The sequence below is a fragment of the Theropithecus gelada genome, chromosome 1 (genome assembly GCF_003255815.1).
Source record: "Theropithecus gelada isolate Dixy chromosome 1, Tgel_1.0, whole genome shotgun sequence".
In the NCBI taxonomy this organism is placed as follows: Eukaryota; Metazoa; Chordata; class Mammalia; order Primates; family Cercopithecidae; genus Theropithecus; species Theropithecus gelada.
The window spans coordinates 67,909,407-67,924,809 of NC_037668.1; the positions used below are offsets into that span (position 1 = coordinate 67,909,407).

At 39.6% G+C, this 15,403-nt stretch overlaps 1 protein-coding gene across 1 annotated transcript in view; it reads left to right on the plus strand.

The window, feature by feature from the left end:
• The window catches only part of RLF (rearranged L-myc fusion), an 81,790-nt gene that overhangs the window by 37,274 nt on the left and 29,113 nt on the right, over positions 1-15,403 (plus strand). Inside the window, exon 5 of the mRNA XM_025365117.1 lies at positions 3,154-3,356. Within this exon, the coding sequence (XP_025220902.1) occupies positions 3,154-3,356 (203 nt within the window). The remainder of the gene's footprint in view (positions 1-3,153; positions 3,357-15,403) is intronic.

Here is a 15,403-nt window from a genome sequence, read left to right on the forward strand (position 1 = left end):
GGAAGGGAGGGTATAAAAACTAAAACAAATTTTTTTATAGAAATGTTTGAAGAAATGAGATACAGAAAAGATTATGATTGGGAGACATTGTTTTAAATATTGAAGCATATGGTAGATTTCCTTTCAATAAAGAAATTTAAAGATTGATATCTTCAAGTGATTTGTAAAATACAAGATTGAGCTATATGTTAAAATTGATTTAGCAGCAGTTTAACTATAATTATTGAATAAAATAGCTTACTGCATGGAAAATAATAGCTATAGTTTTCAGAGTGCCTGCTCTGTGTTGGGCACTGTATTTGTGCTTTCATATCTCATTTAATCCATGAAACAGGTGAGAGATTACACATACCCAAGACTACGTAGTTAAAATTGTGGAGGCAGAATTTGAGCCCAGATGAGATGACGTTAAAACATTTTTGATTGGAGAGTGATGACCCTTCGGTTGCTAAGTGCATGGTTTAATTAAACATCTGTAATATACAAGGCCTTGTGCACTAAGCTGTAGGGAATACAAAGGCTAACGAGACATGATATTTGTTCACAAATTGCTGACAGTGTAATAAAGGAGATATCAGAGACAATAGTAAGTACTATTGAACATTTACTCTATGTCTGGCCTTGTGGTGAGTCTTATCTGCATCTTTAGTATTTCTTTAATTTGTTCATCCATGTGAGATGGATATAACTAACCTTTTTACAGATGAAGAAACTTGAGTCTCAGAGAGGTCAGTTAATTTGTCCAAGGGTCTCACAGCTATGTGTCAGAATCAGGTTTCAACCTCAGATCAGTGATTCTAAAGCCTGAAATGTTAACCTTTGTACACTATAATCCCTTATCACTGTTCTTAGAGAAAACTAAATGTGGGGAAAGAAGTAAAATGCTGTGGGAATTTGTAAGGTGATAGGTTGTATAGGTAATACGCCTGTTATCAGGTACATTGCTTCCTGTGGGATTTGCAGAATTGCTTACAACCTCATATGGCAGATAAATAGAGCAGAATCTGATGTTAGGCAGAATAGGATATAGGGGAGACATGACAGGAAATAATAGGCATGAATTAGATTGGAGTTGATTAGAAAAGAATTGCTAGGACATAATAACTAAGTTGATTTCCTTGAGGAAAGGAAGTATCAAGGAAGGATAATGCCAAAATTTTATTGTTGTATAATTGAGAGAATATCATTGCTGAAAATAGAAGTAAGGAATAAGGAGCTATGTGAGTGAAGGGTATGATTGTGAGTTCATCTTGTGGAATTTAGTAACTGTTGGACGAAAATGGAAAGTCCAAATGATTGTGACCTGTTTTCCCTCCATGCTTTTTGACCTTGGCTACATATTAGAGTATCTGTGGGATTTAAAACCAAAAAACATACATCCCAAGGTCCAGACTCCACTTGCTAAATCATAATCTCCAGAGTTGGAGCTCTGGAATCCAGAACTTTTTGAAGTGCCTTAGGAAATGGGCACTTACATATTGCTGATGGGAATATAAATTGGTTCAATTTTTGGAGACCAATTTGGCAGTATGAGTCAGTATTACAAGTGAACAGAGCCTTTAGCAATTCCGCATCTAGGAATTTGTTCTGTAGATTTATTCACGTGTTTCAGATGACCTATATATAGGGTTGTAAGTCGCAGCATTATTGATGATTGACAGAGATTGGAAACAGCCTGCAAGTGTATCAGTAGGGGATTGGTTAAATATAGTACATCCATACCACTGAATGCTATTCAGTTGTTAAAAATAACAAGGTAGCTCTAACTGTACAGATGATAGAGTAACCTATATTATATATTAAGTGGCAAAAGAAAATGTTTTCCATACTCAGAATATTTCTGGAAGGATAAACAAGAAATTGGAAACTTGGTGTTTCTCAGGGTGGGAAACCAGAGCACTGGGGTCAGGGTAGGAGGGAGAAAAACTTTAACTGTATAGCTTTTTGTGTCCTTTTGAAATCTGTGATTATATCTATATTTTTTTCTTTATTTTTTTTAAAGGATAATTTTACGATTGATTCTGATATGTAGTTAAAATTGGGCCAGTCATTTATCCTTAGTATAAACCATTGCTACTCTAGACAGACAGACAGACAGACACACACACACACACACACACACACCCCATCTGGGAGCTTGTTAGAAAAGCAAAATTTCAGGTCCCAGACCTAATAAATCAGAATCTGCATTTTAATAAGCTCCCCAGGTGACCCAGAAGGCACTTTCAAGTCTGAGAGATACTGTGTTAGATTAACCACCTAAAGCAGTTTGTTTACTCACCACTTGGCTTGACATGCAATATTCTCACCTCTATTCTTTAAGTAATATTATGTAGTGATGTCACATTCTTGTTGGATATTTACTATTCGAAAATTGACGGCTCATCCAGAGCACTGTTCAGTCAATGCCAAGTGCCTAATATTCAGTATGGCTCAGAAGTACGGAAGTACAGAAGTACTGAGCTTCAGTACTTCTGAAGCTTTCAGAGTAGCATTTTCCAAAGTGTGTACTGAACCAGGAACACATGTTTTACAGGTTACTAATATGTATAAAAGGGTTCTCTGGTCAAATCAGTTTGGGAAACATTGGGTTTTTAAATAAAAGTGAACAGTTTTCTTTATTGCAGGACTGTTCAGAGATTTGACCAAGGAATCCTTTTTTTTTCTAGGACTATCTCTCAGGTCTTTTGGTCGGTGGAACACACTTTGAGAAATGCCTGGTTTAGAGGAAAGAGCACCACTGGCTTTGGAATCCTTGGCAAGTTACCTAACTTCTGTGAATGTTAATTTTCCTAACCTTAGACTGGGGATAATAATACTTGCCTTGGTGGTGGTGTGAAGAATAAATGAAAGGTATATAAAAATATGCAGCTTAAAACTTGATGTCTCATAAGCATTCAGTTGATAGTTGTTAATATTACATAGGTTACTTGCTTCATTTCTTGCATTTATGCTTATAGTTCATTTCACTATTTCTTAATTTTCCTCTCATCTCTGTTAGATGAATATTGAGACCAGAATAAACTTCCCATTTATATAAACTAAATTTTTATTAACTAAAAATCAAATAAAAAGATCTGAAATGTTCATCTTAACAAATCTGACATGTTATGTGGTATGTTGTCAAACTGTTTTATTTTTCATTTTTTCTAGTCAATAAATTGATTGCACAAGAAGGACCTTCCTTTCTGCAAATGCGAATAAAACATTTGTTGAAATCTAACTGCATCCCCCAGGCTACTGCTTTATCAAAACTATGTGCAGAATCTAAAGAAATTTCAAATGTGTCATCTTTTCAGCAAGCGTATATCACATGTTTATGTTCTATGCTGCCTAATGAAGATGCTATTAAGGAGGTGAGTAAATAATTGTCATCATTCAAACTTGGTATTAATTTAATAGATTTATATATATACATATATTGCATAGTTTATTTTTTCCCTTTAGAATGAAAACCAAGATTCGTTTTTTTCAGGCTACCAAAATGTACGATTTTAATCGTATATTTAACTGCTCAACAGATAGAATGTAATATTTTAGAGTAGATTTGAAAAGTAGATAAGAATATACAGAGGGATGTTTACTTGTTTGGATGATGATTTGCTGTGAAATCTTTAAATGTGAAAGTTGTTTTTTCTTTTTAAAGTAATGATGTCTCCACGTTTGGGGAATGCAGAAGTTGTTTAATTGTGGCATCAAAGTATAAACTAAAGAAAATGGCACTTAATTTTAGCTTAAGTTGCTTTATACATTTAATTTTGTAAGCAGAAAAGTATAGGACTCTAGAGTCCATGACTACAACCTGGACAATTAAGTGGCCAAACTGGATACCATGGAAAATAAGGGTTGAGTCTTTTTTTTTTTTTTTTGAGACAAGGTCTCATTCTATCACCCAGGCAGGAGTGCAGTGGTGCAATTTCGGCTCACTGCAACCTCTGCCTCCTGGGTTCAAGTGATTCTTGTGCCGCAGCCTCCCAAGTAGCTCATACTACAGGCACGCGCCACCATGCCTGGCTAATTTTTGTACTTTTTAGTAGAGACAGGGTTTCGCCATGTTGGCCAAGCTGGTCTTGAACTCCTGACTTCAGCTGATCCACCTGCTGCAGCTTGTACTACTAAAAGTTCAAAAATTAGCCAGGCATGGTGGTGAGCACCTGTAATCCCAGCCACTTGGGAGGCTGAGGCAGGAAAATCGCTTGAACCCAGGAGGCGGAGGTTGCAGTGCATCGAGATCGTGCCACTGCACTCCAACCTGGGTGACAAGAGCGAGACTCCGTCTCAAAAAAAAAAAAAACCCAAAAAACATAAAACAGCTATTTTATCTATCAGATTGCATCCTTTAAAAAAAAAAAAACCTGAATTATTGTTTTTCTTAAATTTGGAGTTATACTTTTCTAATGGTTTTTGACATACAGAAAAATAGAGATTTTTAAACTTTATTTCATCATCTACCTTTAATCTTCTTATCTGCCATTCAATTCTGACATGGATTCTTACTCTGAACTGAAATTTTTTATTAGATGTAGGAGTCCCAAGGATCTGGTTTTATGCTGTAGTAATTTCTGAAACTTTTTCTTGTGGTATCTTACTCTCCAAATACCATTATCTATCTTTCTACCTTACTCCCTTTAATATACAGACTCTACCAGGATCAATCAAGATCTGTTGATCTTGTCCCCTTTTCATTCTCCCTTATCCCCCGATGTATTCACTTCCCTACTTAGCTCTGCTTTGTCATTGTCAGATCATCGTTATCACTCCCTTACGTGTACTCTCAGGTCCTCTGCTGGTCGGTCTCTCTTTTTTTTTTTTTTTTGACAGAGTCTTGCTCTGTTGCCCAAGCTGGAGTGTAGTGGTGCGATCTCGGCTCCTGGGTTCAAGCAATTCTCCTGCCTCAACCTCCTGAATAGCTGGGATTACAGTCGCCCACCACCTCGCCTGGCTAATTTTTTCGTATTTTTGTAGAGACGGGGTTTCACCATCTTGGCCAGGCTGGTCTCGAACTCCTGACCTCATGATCCACCTGCCTCAGCCTCCCAAAGTCCTGGAATTACAGGCGTGAGCCACTACTCCTGGCCACTGGTCTCTCTCTTAATTGTACTTGTTTGACTACCAGTATCCTGATTATCCCTAAATCTTCACCTACTCTTTATGTGTTTACCTGCACTCGTGGGGCCAAACTTACGCGGAGAAAAATCTGCCAGCTAATTTTACTCCAGGCTAGAGTGTGGTGGCACAAACACTGCTGACTGCAGCCTCAAAATCCTGGGCTCAGGTGATCTTCCCACCTCAGCCCCTGGAGTAGCTAGGACCACAGAAATATGCCACCATGCCCAGCTAATTTTTTTTTTTTTTTTGAGAGACAGGGTCTTGCCATGTTGCCCAGGCTGGTCTCGAACCCCCAGGGTCAAACAATCTGCCCATCTCAGCCTCCCAAAGTGCTGGGATTATGTGTGAGCCACTGTGCCCAGCCTGTATTTCTTTATCCCATTCATTCTCCCACTCTTAGATAGTTGCATAGTTTTTTCTTACTCTTCAAAACTATACTATAACACTTTCTGCCCTGTTTCACTCTCTGTTGCTGAACTTAACTCCCTATTTCTCTGAAAAAAACGAAGCGCTGAGAAGATAAATAAGAGAATTTTCATAAGCTGTCTCTGAAACATCTTTTCATCTACCAGCATCTGTGAATGCTATAGATGAATCTTCTCTTCTGTTACTAGAGATAAATTATATCTGTTCTCCTAGCTAAGGCCAGCCTCCTTCACTTCTGTATTTCAATTGATGTTGTCTCCCTTAAGGATAATGCTACAGCAGTTCTCCTTTTCTCTATTACATCATCGATTTCCCCATCTCTGTTATAACCACCCCATTGGCATTTATGCTATTATTTATTCTGTCCTTAAAAAAGAGTCCTTCGTAGATCCAGAGGTGGTGGCTCATGCCTGTAATCCCAGCACTTTGGGAGGCCGAGGCAGCACTTTGGGAGGCCGAGGCACAAGAATTGCTTGAGCCCAGGAGGCAGAGACTGCAGTGAGCTGAGATGGCGCCAGTGCACTCCAGCCTGGGCAACAGAACAACAGAGCGCGACTCTGTCTTCAAAAAAATAAAATAAAATAAAAATAACGCTGCTTTAAATCCTGTTTCTACTTTTAGGTACTGCCCCATTTCCTTCTGGCTTTTAAAGCATAACTTCCTAACAAATTGTCTTAATTTACTATCGAACATTTTTCTTCTTCTTTCTTTCTTCTTTTTTTTGAGACGGAGTCTTGCTCTGTCACCCAGGCTGGAGTGCAGTGGCACAATCTCAGCTCACTGCAAGCTCCGCCTCCTGGGTTCATGTCATTCTCCTGCCTCAGGCTCCCGAGTAGCTGGGACTACAGGCACCCGCCACCATGCCCGGCTAATTTTTTTTGTATTTTTAGTAGAGACGGGGTTTCACCGTGTTAGAATGGTCTCAATCTCCTGACCTCGTGATCTGGCCCGCCTCGGCTTCCCAAGTGCTGGCATTACGGGCGCGAGCCACGGCGCCTGGCCTATTCTTCTTTCAAGACATTCTAATATGACCTTTGCCCCGGCGGTATACCATATCACTAAATCTAATGATGACTTTCAGTTTTCTGGCTACCTCATTGATTACTCCTTCTCAGTTCTACTTTGCTGTCTAATGAGTACATGTTTCAGTACCCAACGACTCTGTCACTGGGTCTTCTCTTTTTACACTTAACTAGGCTTATTTCCTTCATCTTTGGCTTTAAGTACCATGTATGGTCTGAATCCCAAAAGTTTTCTCTCCAGCCCTGTTCCCTCCTCCAAACTCCAGACCCATATCCAATTGCCTAATTACCATCTCTACTTATAGAGCTAATATCTCAAATTTAACATGTCCATAACTAAGCTCTTGATATTCCTGATATGTGGACTTTGCTTTTATGAGGGTTTTTTTTAAGTCCTCACTATGTGTTTGGCACCTAGCTAAATGCTTTATATATTTTGCTACATTTAATCAGCACAGTAGCTCTGAGGTAGCTCCATTTTATTGATGAGGAAAGTCAGGCTCACATTAGGTTGTATGCTTCAAGGTTACAAAGCTAAAGTGGTTAAGCTGGGATTCAAACCTGAGTTTGGTGTACTACCAGTAATATTAAAGACATAGGATAAGGAATATTATTCTTGTTGGTATTTACCTTAGGGTTTATATGCCAAATGCTGTGTTAGGCATTGGGGTTCAAAGATGAATGCAGAAGCCTCTGTACTGGCATACTTGGTTTTACTGTTGGCCTCTACATTTTATCTTGAAAATAGCCAGAATAATCTCTCTAAAACTTGTCATACCATGCCACTCCTCTGCACAAAATTATCTAATAGCTTTCCATCTTCCTCAAAATAAATTCAGAATTCTTTATTCTATGTGCCATGGCCCCTGGCTACTTTTGTAACGTTTTCTGACCTTATCTTGTTATCTTAGTGCCCACTGCTCCCCAGCCACCTTGTCTTTGCTGTTGTTTGAACAAGCCAAGCCAAGCATGTTCCTGTCTTCGAGCTTTGTGCTTGCTTTTCCCTCTGACCAGAATTCCCTTCCACAAGATAATTTGAATGACTTACTCCCTTACCTCGTGTCTGCTCTAAATATTCTCTTGTCTGTTCAATATTACTGTATCAGAGAGGCCTTCCTCGCTGTCTCATCTAAAATATTACCCTATCCCCCACTCTGCCCTAAGTATCTGCTGTCATTATTGTATACTAACCCATTTAAAATGACCCCATCACTGTCTTTCTACCTATTTGTATTTTCTTTGTAGTACACATTACTATTTCTACTAGGCATTATATTTGATTATTCAGTATTTCCTCCCACTAGATTGTAAATTCCATAAGGACAGGAACATAGGTTGTTTACTGGTATATCCCTATATTCTAGAAGAATGCTTAGCCATGTAGGCACTCATTACTTACTGAATGAATTAATGAAAAGTATAGCCTCATCCCTTGATCTTTTGTTACTAGGATTTCTAGCTTTATTACCTGAGTTATGACCAGAATGTCAAAGCTGGAACATTCCACTCATGCTTTGTAAGTTTTTAAACTTTGCTTGGAGGTCTTTTTGAATTTTAAAATTATGATTTTATATTTCTCTCAGCTTTATTTTATTTTGAAATATACTTATGCTATCTGTATATTTATAAAAATGTGAACCAAGATGAAACCAAATATAGTGATGTGATTCAGATTTCTGTATGGGTTGATTGCATCCTGGATCAGTGCTTGGGTCAGTAGTTATTTCAAACGGCTAAGACCCCCCGCTGTGGCCCAGCTCATATCTCCCCACTGTGAGAATCTTTTATCAGATTTTTTTGTTGAAAAATTTTTTTTGAACACAGAGTCTCCGTCGCCCAGACTGGAGTGCAGTGGTGTGATCTCGGCTCACTGCAGCCTCCACCTCCCGAGTTCACGCAATTCTCCTGCCTCAACCAACCTGAATAGCTGGGATTACAGACATGTGCCACTACACCTAGCTAATTTTTGTATTTTTAGTAGAGACAGGGTTTTGCCACATTGCCCAGGCTGGTCTCCAACTCCTGACCTCAAGCGATCTGCCCGCCTCAGCCTCCCGAAGTGCTGGGATTATAGGCATAAGCCACCACGCCCGGCCCCTTGTTGAGATTTAAGATGTACTTATATCTAAGGTACTTCCCAGTGGCCAAAATACTGACTCCAGAAATTCCTGATTCTGTCCTGGCTCCTAGTAGTCTTTGCATTTCTGTCAACTAACTTATTTTTTCAAGTGCTCACAGACTTTATTCTGGGATGGATATTGGGTTAGCAACATTCCATTTGGAAGCACTGTGACCTGGACTTTGAGATTTAGTAGTAGCGTGAATCTGAGAGGATTGTTTAGGCAGGGAAAGTATAGAGAGAGACAGAATGCTAGTCATCTTTGTTTTAGGGAATGACCCTAGACAGGAGCACAGATACGGGATGCTGAGATGAAATAGCCAGTTGGTGGCTAAGAAGTGGATAACATGTAGTTTCCTCAAATGGGGACTGAAGCTATGACCTAGGGCCTCATTAACAAATGTTCTAATTTGTTAGACTTTCTGGTGATAAAGAAATCAAAGGATTAAATGCTTTGCATTGCCTGTCTTTTCAGACTTTCCACTTGAACCTTAAATATAACTGCAGAAAACATTTATTGCTCACTTGTCTATTCCAAGCACTGTGCTGTGTGCTTTAAATGTGTTAGTATCTAATCCTTATAAAAATCTATTAATTTAGGCCAGGCATGGTGGTTCATGCCTGTAATCCCAGCACTTTGGGATGCTGAGGAGGGAGGATTGCGTGATGCCAAGAGTTCGAGACCAGCCTGGGCAACATGGTGAAACCCCATCTCTACCAAAAAAAAAAAAAAAAAAAGCAGAAATTAGCTGGGTGTGGTGGCATGTGCCTGTAGTCCCAGCTACTTGGGAGGCTGACGTGGGAGGATTGCTTGAGCTCTGGAGGTGCAGGTTGCAGTGAGCTGAAATTGCACCACTGCACTCCAGCCTGGATGACAGAATAAGACCCTATCTCAAAAACAAACAAACAAAAAAACTATGAATTTTATAGAAATTAACTGAGGCTCTGAAAGATGATATTACTGGCCCATAGTAGTAAGATGTCCAGTAAGTGGTGGGCCCAGGGTTTAAATCCAAGGTGATCTGCCCCTGCTTTGCTTTTATACATATTAATCTGACACTCACACATCTCATATACATGATCCAACTCACTGGCACTGCCAGCCTTCTAGTTCTTCCTGGATTCTGGTTTTAAAGTAGACTTGTTGCACAGGCAAGTTTTTATTTCTTTTGTTTACTCAGAGGGGATACTTCAGAAAAGATGGGAGGGAACTTTGAAGTTCTGAGGCTTGTGCGTGGCTCATTACTGGATTGAATTTACTGAGAAGCATAGGTAGAGTATGTTTTTCACAAGACATCAAGAGAAGACATCAAGAGAAGTGAGAGCAACAATCAAAATATGTAGGCTTGAATCTTGACATTGTCATTTACTAGCCATACAGCCTTGGCCAGGTAGCTTTATTTTCGTTATCTGTAAAGTAGGCAAAACAGTAGTAGCCGTCTCGCAAAATGTCTGGATAGTTTAAATGTGATAATATCTAAAACACTTAACACAGTTCCTGGCATATTTTAGACACTGTACAAATATAGACTCTAGTAGAAGAATTCTTTAAGCCTGGGGTGCAGAACTAGGGAGGAGCAGTTGAAGTCGAGATTGAGCAGAGGTGAAACCTGAATTTGCACAGAGAAACAATGTAGTATACACAGAGATAGTTAGCCTCCTATGACTTCATTTACATTTTTAAAAGCAGTCGTATGGGTTGGGCACAGTGCCTCACACCTGTAATCTCAGCAGTTTGGGAGGCCGAGGCAGGCGGATTATGAGGTCAGGAGTTCAAGACCAGCCTGGCTAACATGGTGAAACCCCGTCTCTACTAAAGATACAAAAAATTAGTCAGGTGTGGTGGCGTGCACCTGTAATCCCATCTACTCGGGAGGCTGAGGCAAGAGAATCACTTGAACCCGGGAGGCAGAGGTTGCAGTGAGCCAAGATCACGCCATTTGCACTCCAGCTGGGGTGACAGGGTGAGACTCCATCTTAAAAAAGAAAAAAAAAAAAGCGATCATAAGGGACCAACTATAAACCTGTATGCTAATTTATTTATTTGTAGTATCAGGTAGTGTAAGGAGATAGATTCCTTACCTCTAATAGCAGCTGCAGTATTTTATGTTTGGGAAAGTTAATCAGACTGAGAAAATACTACATTTTGGGTTTGATTCCTCATCCTATAATAATAACTTTACTCTCTTAGCCTTTGTTTAATTAAAACCCGTTTTGTTTCTAATGTCGTATTAGGCATTGGCAAATACAGCAAATTGTGTATGGCCCAGTTTGTTTGCCAAAAATAGTTACAGGAAGATAAGTACTAAGCTCTATGATACTGCCCTAAATTCGGTAGAAGTGTAAAGATAGAGAATCCTGTGTTTATAGAAAAATTGATCCTTGAGTTGGAGCTTTAAGTAATGGTGGGTTTTGGATGGGTGGAAAGAATGGTTTGGAGATGACTGAGTGGTAGTAAAGGCACAGGTACTAATGAGTACTTTGCAGGGATCCACTACAGAATAAATACCCTGCCTAGAGCAGAGAGTGGTTATTGAAGTCTTGTGAGAAATAAGACCTGTTGGGGTTGGAAAAGAAGGGCTTGGAAACTCCATTGCATTAGTGGTTACATTTGATGCAGTAAAAATTAAGAAGGCTTTGAAATTAGGAAGTGACATGACTGAAGTGTTTTAGGAAGACTAGACAGAAGTAGTATATATTATGTTCAAGACAAGAGATTGTAGCCAGCAAGAGGAGAAAGGACAGGACTTGCTGACAGGGCAGAAACAGAGGAGGATGTACAGAGATACTTTCAAGAGGCTCATAAGGCTTCTAGCTTGGGAGACTGGAAGAATAGTGGTGTTCTGCTGCTAATTAGAAGAAAGAATGGGTGGAGGGACAAGGGAGAGTCTGGGAAGATGATCAGCTTTGTTTTGTACATGATCTTCTCTGGTTTATTAATAACAATGTATGGAAACGGGATTTTTCGTGATTGTGTTGAGTTTGCAGGGAACTGTGTCACTGGAAATATAATTTGATACGGTTCACAACAAGGGGTTGGCACCCACCCAACTACCTGTTTTTATAAATAAGGTTTTACTGGCACGAAGTCACACTTACTCATTTCTTGTCTGTGGCTGCTTTTGTGCTGCAGTGGCGGAGGTGAGTAGTAGTAACAGACTCTCTGGCCAGAAAAGCTGAAAATATTTTCTGTCTGCCCTTGTACAAAAAATGTTTGCTAACCTCTGCTCTACAAGAATTAAATTTTTCAGTCTATTTCAGTGGTTTAATATCAGTTGGTCTCTCACGCCTGTAATCCCAGCACTCTAGGAGGTCGAGACGGGCGGATCACAAGGTCAGGAGATCGAGACCATCCTGGCTAACATGGTGAAACCCTGTCTCTACTGAAAAATACAAAAAACTAGCCGGGCGAGGTGGCGGCCGCCTGTAGTGCCAGCTACTCGGGAGGCTGAGGCAGGAGAATGGCGTAAACCCGGGAGGCGGAGCTTGCAGTGAGCTGAGATCCGGCCACTGCACTCCAGCCTGGGTGACAGAGCAAGACTCTGTCTCAAAAAAAAAAAAAGAAAAAGAAAAAAAATATATCAGTTGGTCTAACCCTCCGTGTTCTATAAGTGATGAAACTGAAGCCAAGCTGATAATATTTCCAAGGCCCTTCCTGCATTAAGCTTATTAGAGAGGCCAAGCCCAGCTGGAATGCAGGTCACCTGGCTCCTTGGTCAGCCTTCTTTCCACTCCACCGGCTATTTCCATGTGTTAGACACTGATAAACCATAGTCTGATTGGGAACATCTTGGTGATATATTATTCTGTTCATATTTATACATATAGGTGTGATTTAAAACATTTTTATCATGATCTGGATTAATTTGTTAAATATACCAATGCAAAAACATTTAGTACACATGAAGTTACCTGAAAATTATTTTAAAGGAACTCTAGTATCATCGTAACTAGTCAGTCTCTCTCTCTCTTTTTTTTTTTTTCTTTTTTTTTTTGAGATGAAGTTTCACTCTTGTTGCCCAGGCTGGAGTGCAATGGCGCAATACCAGCTCACTGCAGCCTCCGCCTCCCGGGTTCAAGCGATTCTCCTGCCTCAGCCTCCTGAGTAGCTGGGATTACAGGCACGCACCACCACGCCTGGCTAATTTTTTGTATTTTTAGTAGAAAGGGGGTTTCACCGTTTCTACTGGTGACCAACTGGTTTCGAACTCCTGACCTCATGTTGTCTGCCTGCCTTGGCCTCCCAAGTGCTGGGATTACAAGGCATGAGCCACCACGCCCAGCCACTATTCAGTCTCTTATTCTAGTGATACTTTTCTTTTGCAAGTGTCAACAGAATTAAAAATAATCTTTAGTCTGCTTTGGAAAATTACCAGTAACTCACTAGATGTTGATTAATTGGAGTTTAAATTCAGCATATGTTCTAAGGTAGCAGAGTTACGTATTTGCCATCTGCTTCACCTGAGTTCAGGAGAAGAGTTAACTTGAGCAACAGCTGGGAATAAAAGTATATTGTATGTTGGCACCTGTGGGTATCCCAATAGTAGGTATATGTAATAGGAAACCGCTGCTGGGGAAGATTTAGCCAGACACATACAATTAAGATTAATTGACTGGGTCATCTGAAAGCCAAAATTCAGAACCCAATGGGCAAAGAGTGAGTCCTTTCAGAGATCTGGTAGGTCTGGAAGGCAGAAGAATTCCATGGAATCCTGGGGTTTTAGGTTGTGATACTTTATTTATGTTGAATTGAATGAGGTGACATTGCTATTAACTTTACATATGAAAGGATTTTAATGAATGTTATAGACTTGGCAGTGGCCTGGTGTCCCAAGTGGATGTTTCCTATATTTTTTCATTACTGAAAGGAGAAATCTTTGCAAAGATTAGGTTTTCCATATAGAAAAGATAACATTTTAAACACGAAGCACTTCTATTTTAAAGAGCTCAAGAAATCTGTCGGCAGAGTTCTTGTCACAGTTAAGGCAGGGGTCTGTTTCATTCTTAATCCCTGAATAAACTACATCTTCGGTGTCTGACATGGTTGATAGACACAATAGCAGATGGTTGTTTCTTTTCCTGATGGGGAAAGGAAAAGATAAACAGGATCCAATTTACTCACCAGCCTAACACTGTTGGGAATTGACACAGTCACTAGGTATAAATGATAGAGCAGGTAACATTTAAACAGGACCAGTGGGAATTCAGTTTGGGAGTAGAAGAAAAAGTAAACAGGAGTATAGAAATTCCAGATGTAGTTTAAGTAAGAATCAAGATTAAGGTGAATTCTGAACAAGGAATAATTACAAAAGGTTTAATTAAATTTGAAATTTAAAATATGCGACCTCCACCACCTTCTTTTATGCTAATTGACTGCCTGTTAGACCACTGGTGTTTAATTGCCTGATTATTTTGAAAGTCTTAATACTTTTACTTTATCCTTGTGATCATGCAAGGAATGAGATATACACTCATTACACTAATGACAGAAAGGCTGTGTAAAGAAATTGAGGTTTTGCTTGTTTAGATATTTTAGATTTGCTTGTTTAGATATTTTATTTCCGAAAGCACAGTTCTTTTTCATAGGTTTGAAGAGACGTCTTCCCAGAACTTGTATGCATGTGGATCTCACTTCTGGTCTTACTTTCATAGGTTATGTGTGGGTATTTTGGTTGGTGTATGATTGCACTGGAGGGGTCATTATGAAGAGTCTATCGGACATATCATTGTCAAGAATTCGGCAGGACATTTCAGCCTTCTTTCAGATACACACTGTGATAGGGTTTAAATGGAAGTGTTGGTGACCATTTATTTCTTTAAGAAATATGCAAGGTCGATGAGGCATCATAGTACTGGTGTGTAGCATTACTGCAGTTTAAAAGGAGTCTCATGTTTTTTTTTTTTTTTTTTTTTTTTTGAGATGGAGTCTTGCTCTGTCGCCCAGGCTGGAGTGCAGTGGCCGGATCTCAGCTCACTGCAAGCTCCGCCTCCCGGGTTCACGCCATTCTCCTGCCTCAGCCTCCCGAGTAGCTGGGACTACAGGCGTCCGCCACATCGCCCGGCTAGTTTTTTGTTATTTTTTAGTAGAGACGAGGTTTCACCATGTTAGCCAGGATGGTCTCGATCTCCTGGCCTCGTGATCCACCCGTCTCGGCCTCCCAAAGTGCTGGGATTACAGGCTTGAGCCACCGCGCCCAGCCAGGAGTCTCATGTTTTTAAAACTGGTCAGTATTCTTTTTTTCCCAGATAATGTCTTTGAACCTAACAGATGATGTTCCCAAAGATATCTAGGGTTACTTGAAATGTAAGTTTGCTAACTGTAACTTCCACCTTTCTTCTACTCAAGGATGCAAGTGAATAAAGTATTATATGAATAAGCTTGAATCTATTTTGATTCCTTTTTGAAAAAATAAAACATTTATCAACTTTGATTTTTAAAATCTGTTGCTAGGAACAAATTGTTTTCAGTATACCTCAGGACTAATTGGGGAAATACTGCATTGAAAACCACTATTCTAGAGAAAGGTAAATGATAAAATATTAATGGCACTGGCCGGAATACTAGTTTACATTGATAGCCTAAGCAGGAAAATAACTTAGGAACATAAGTATGCTGCCTCTACCCACCGTGTGTTATGCCAGTTAGCTGCCTCTTACGTTTGTTATTACTGTTGTTTAATTGCCTGATTATTTTGAAACCTTTCTAACTGTATCTAATCTTGCCTTT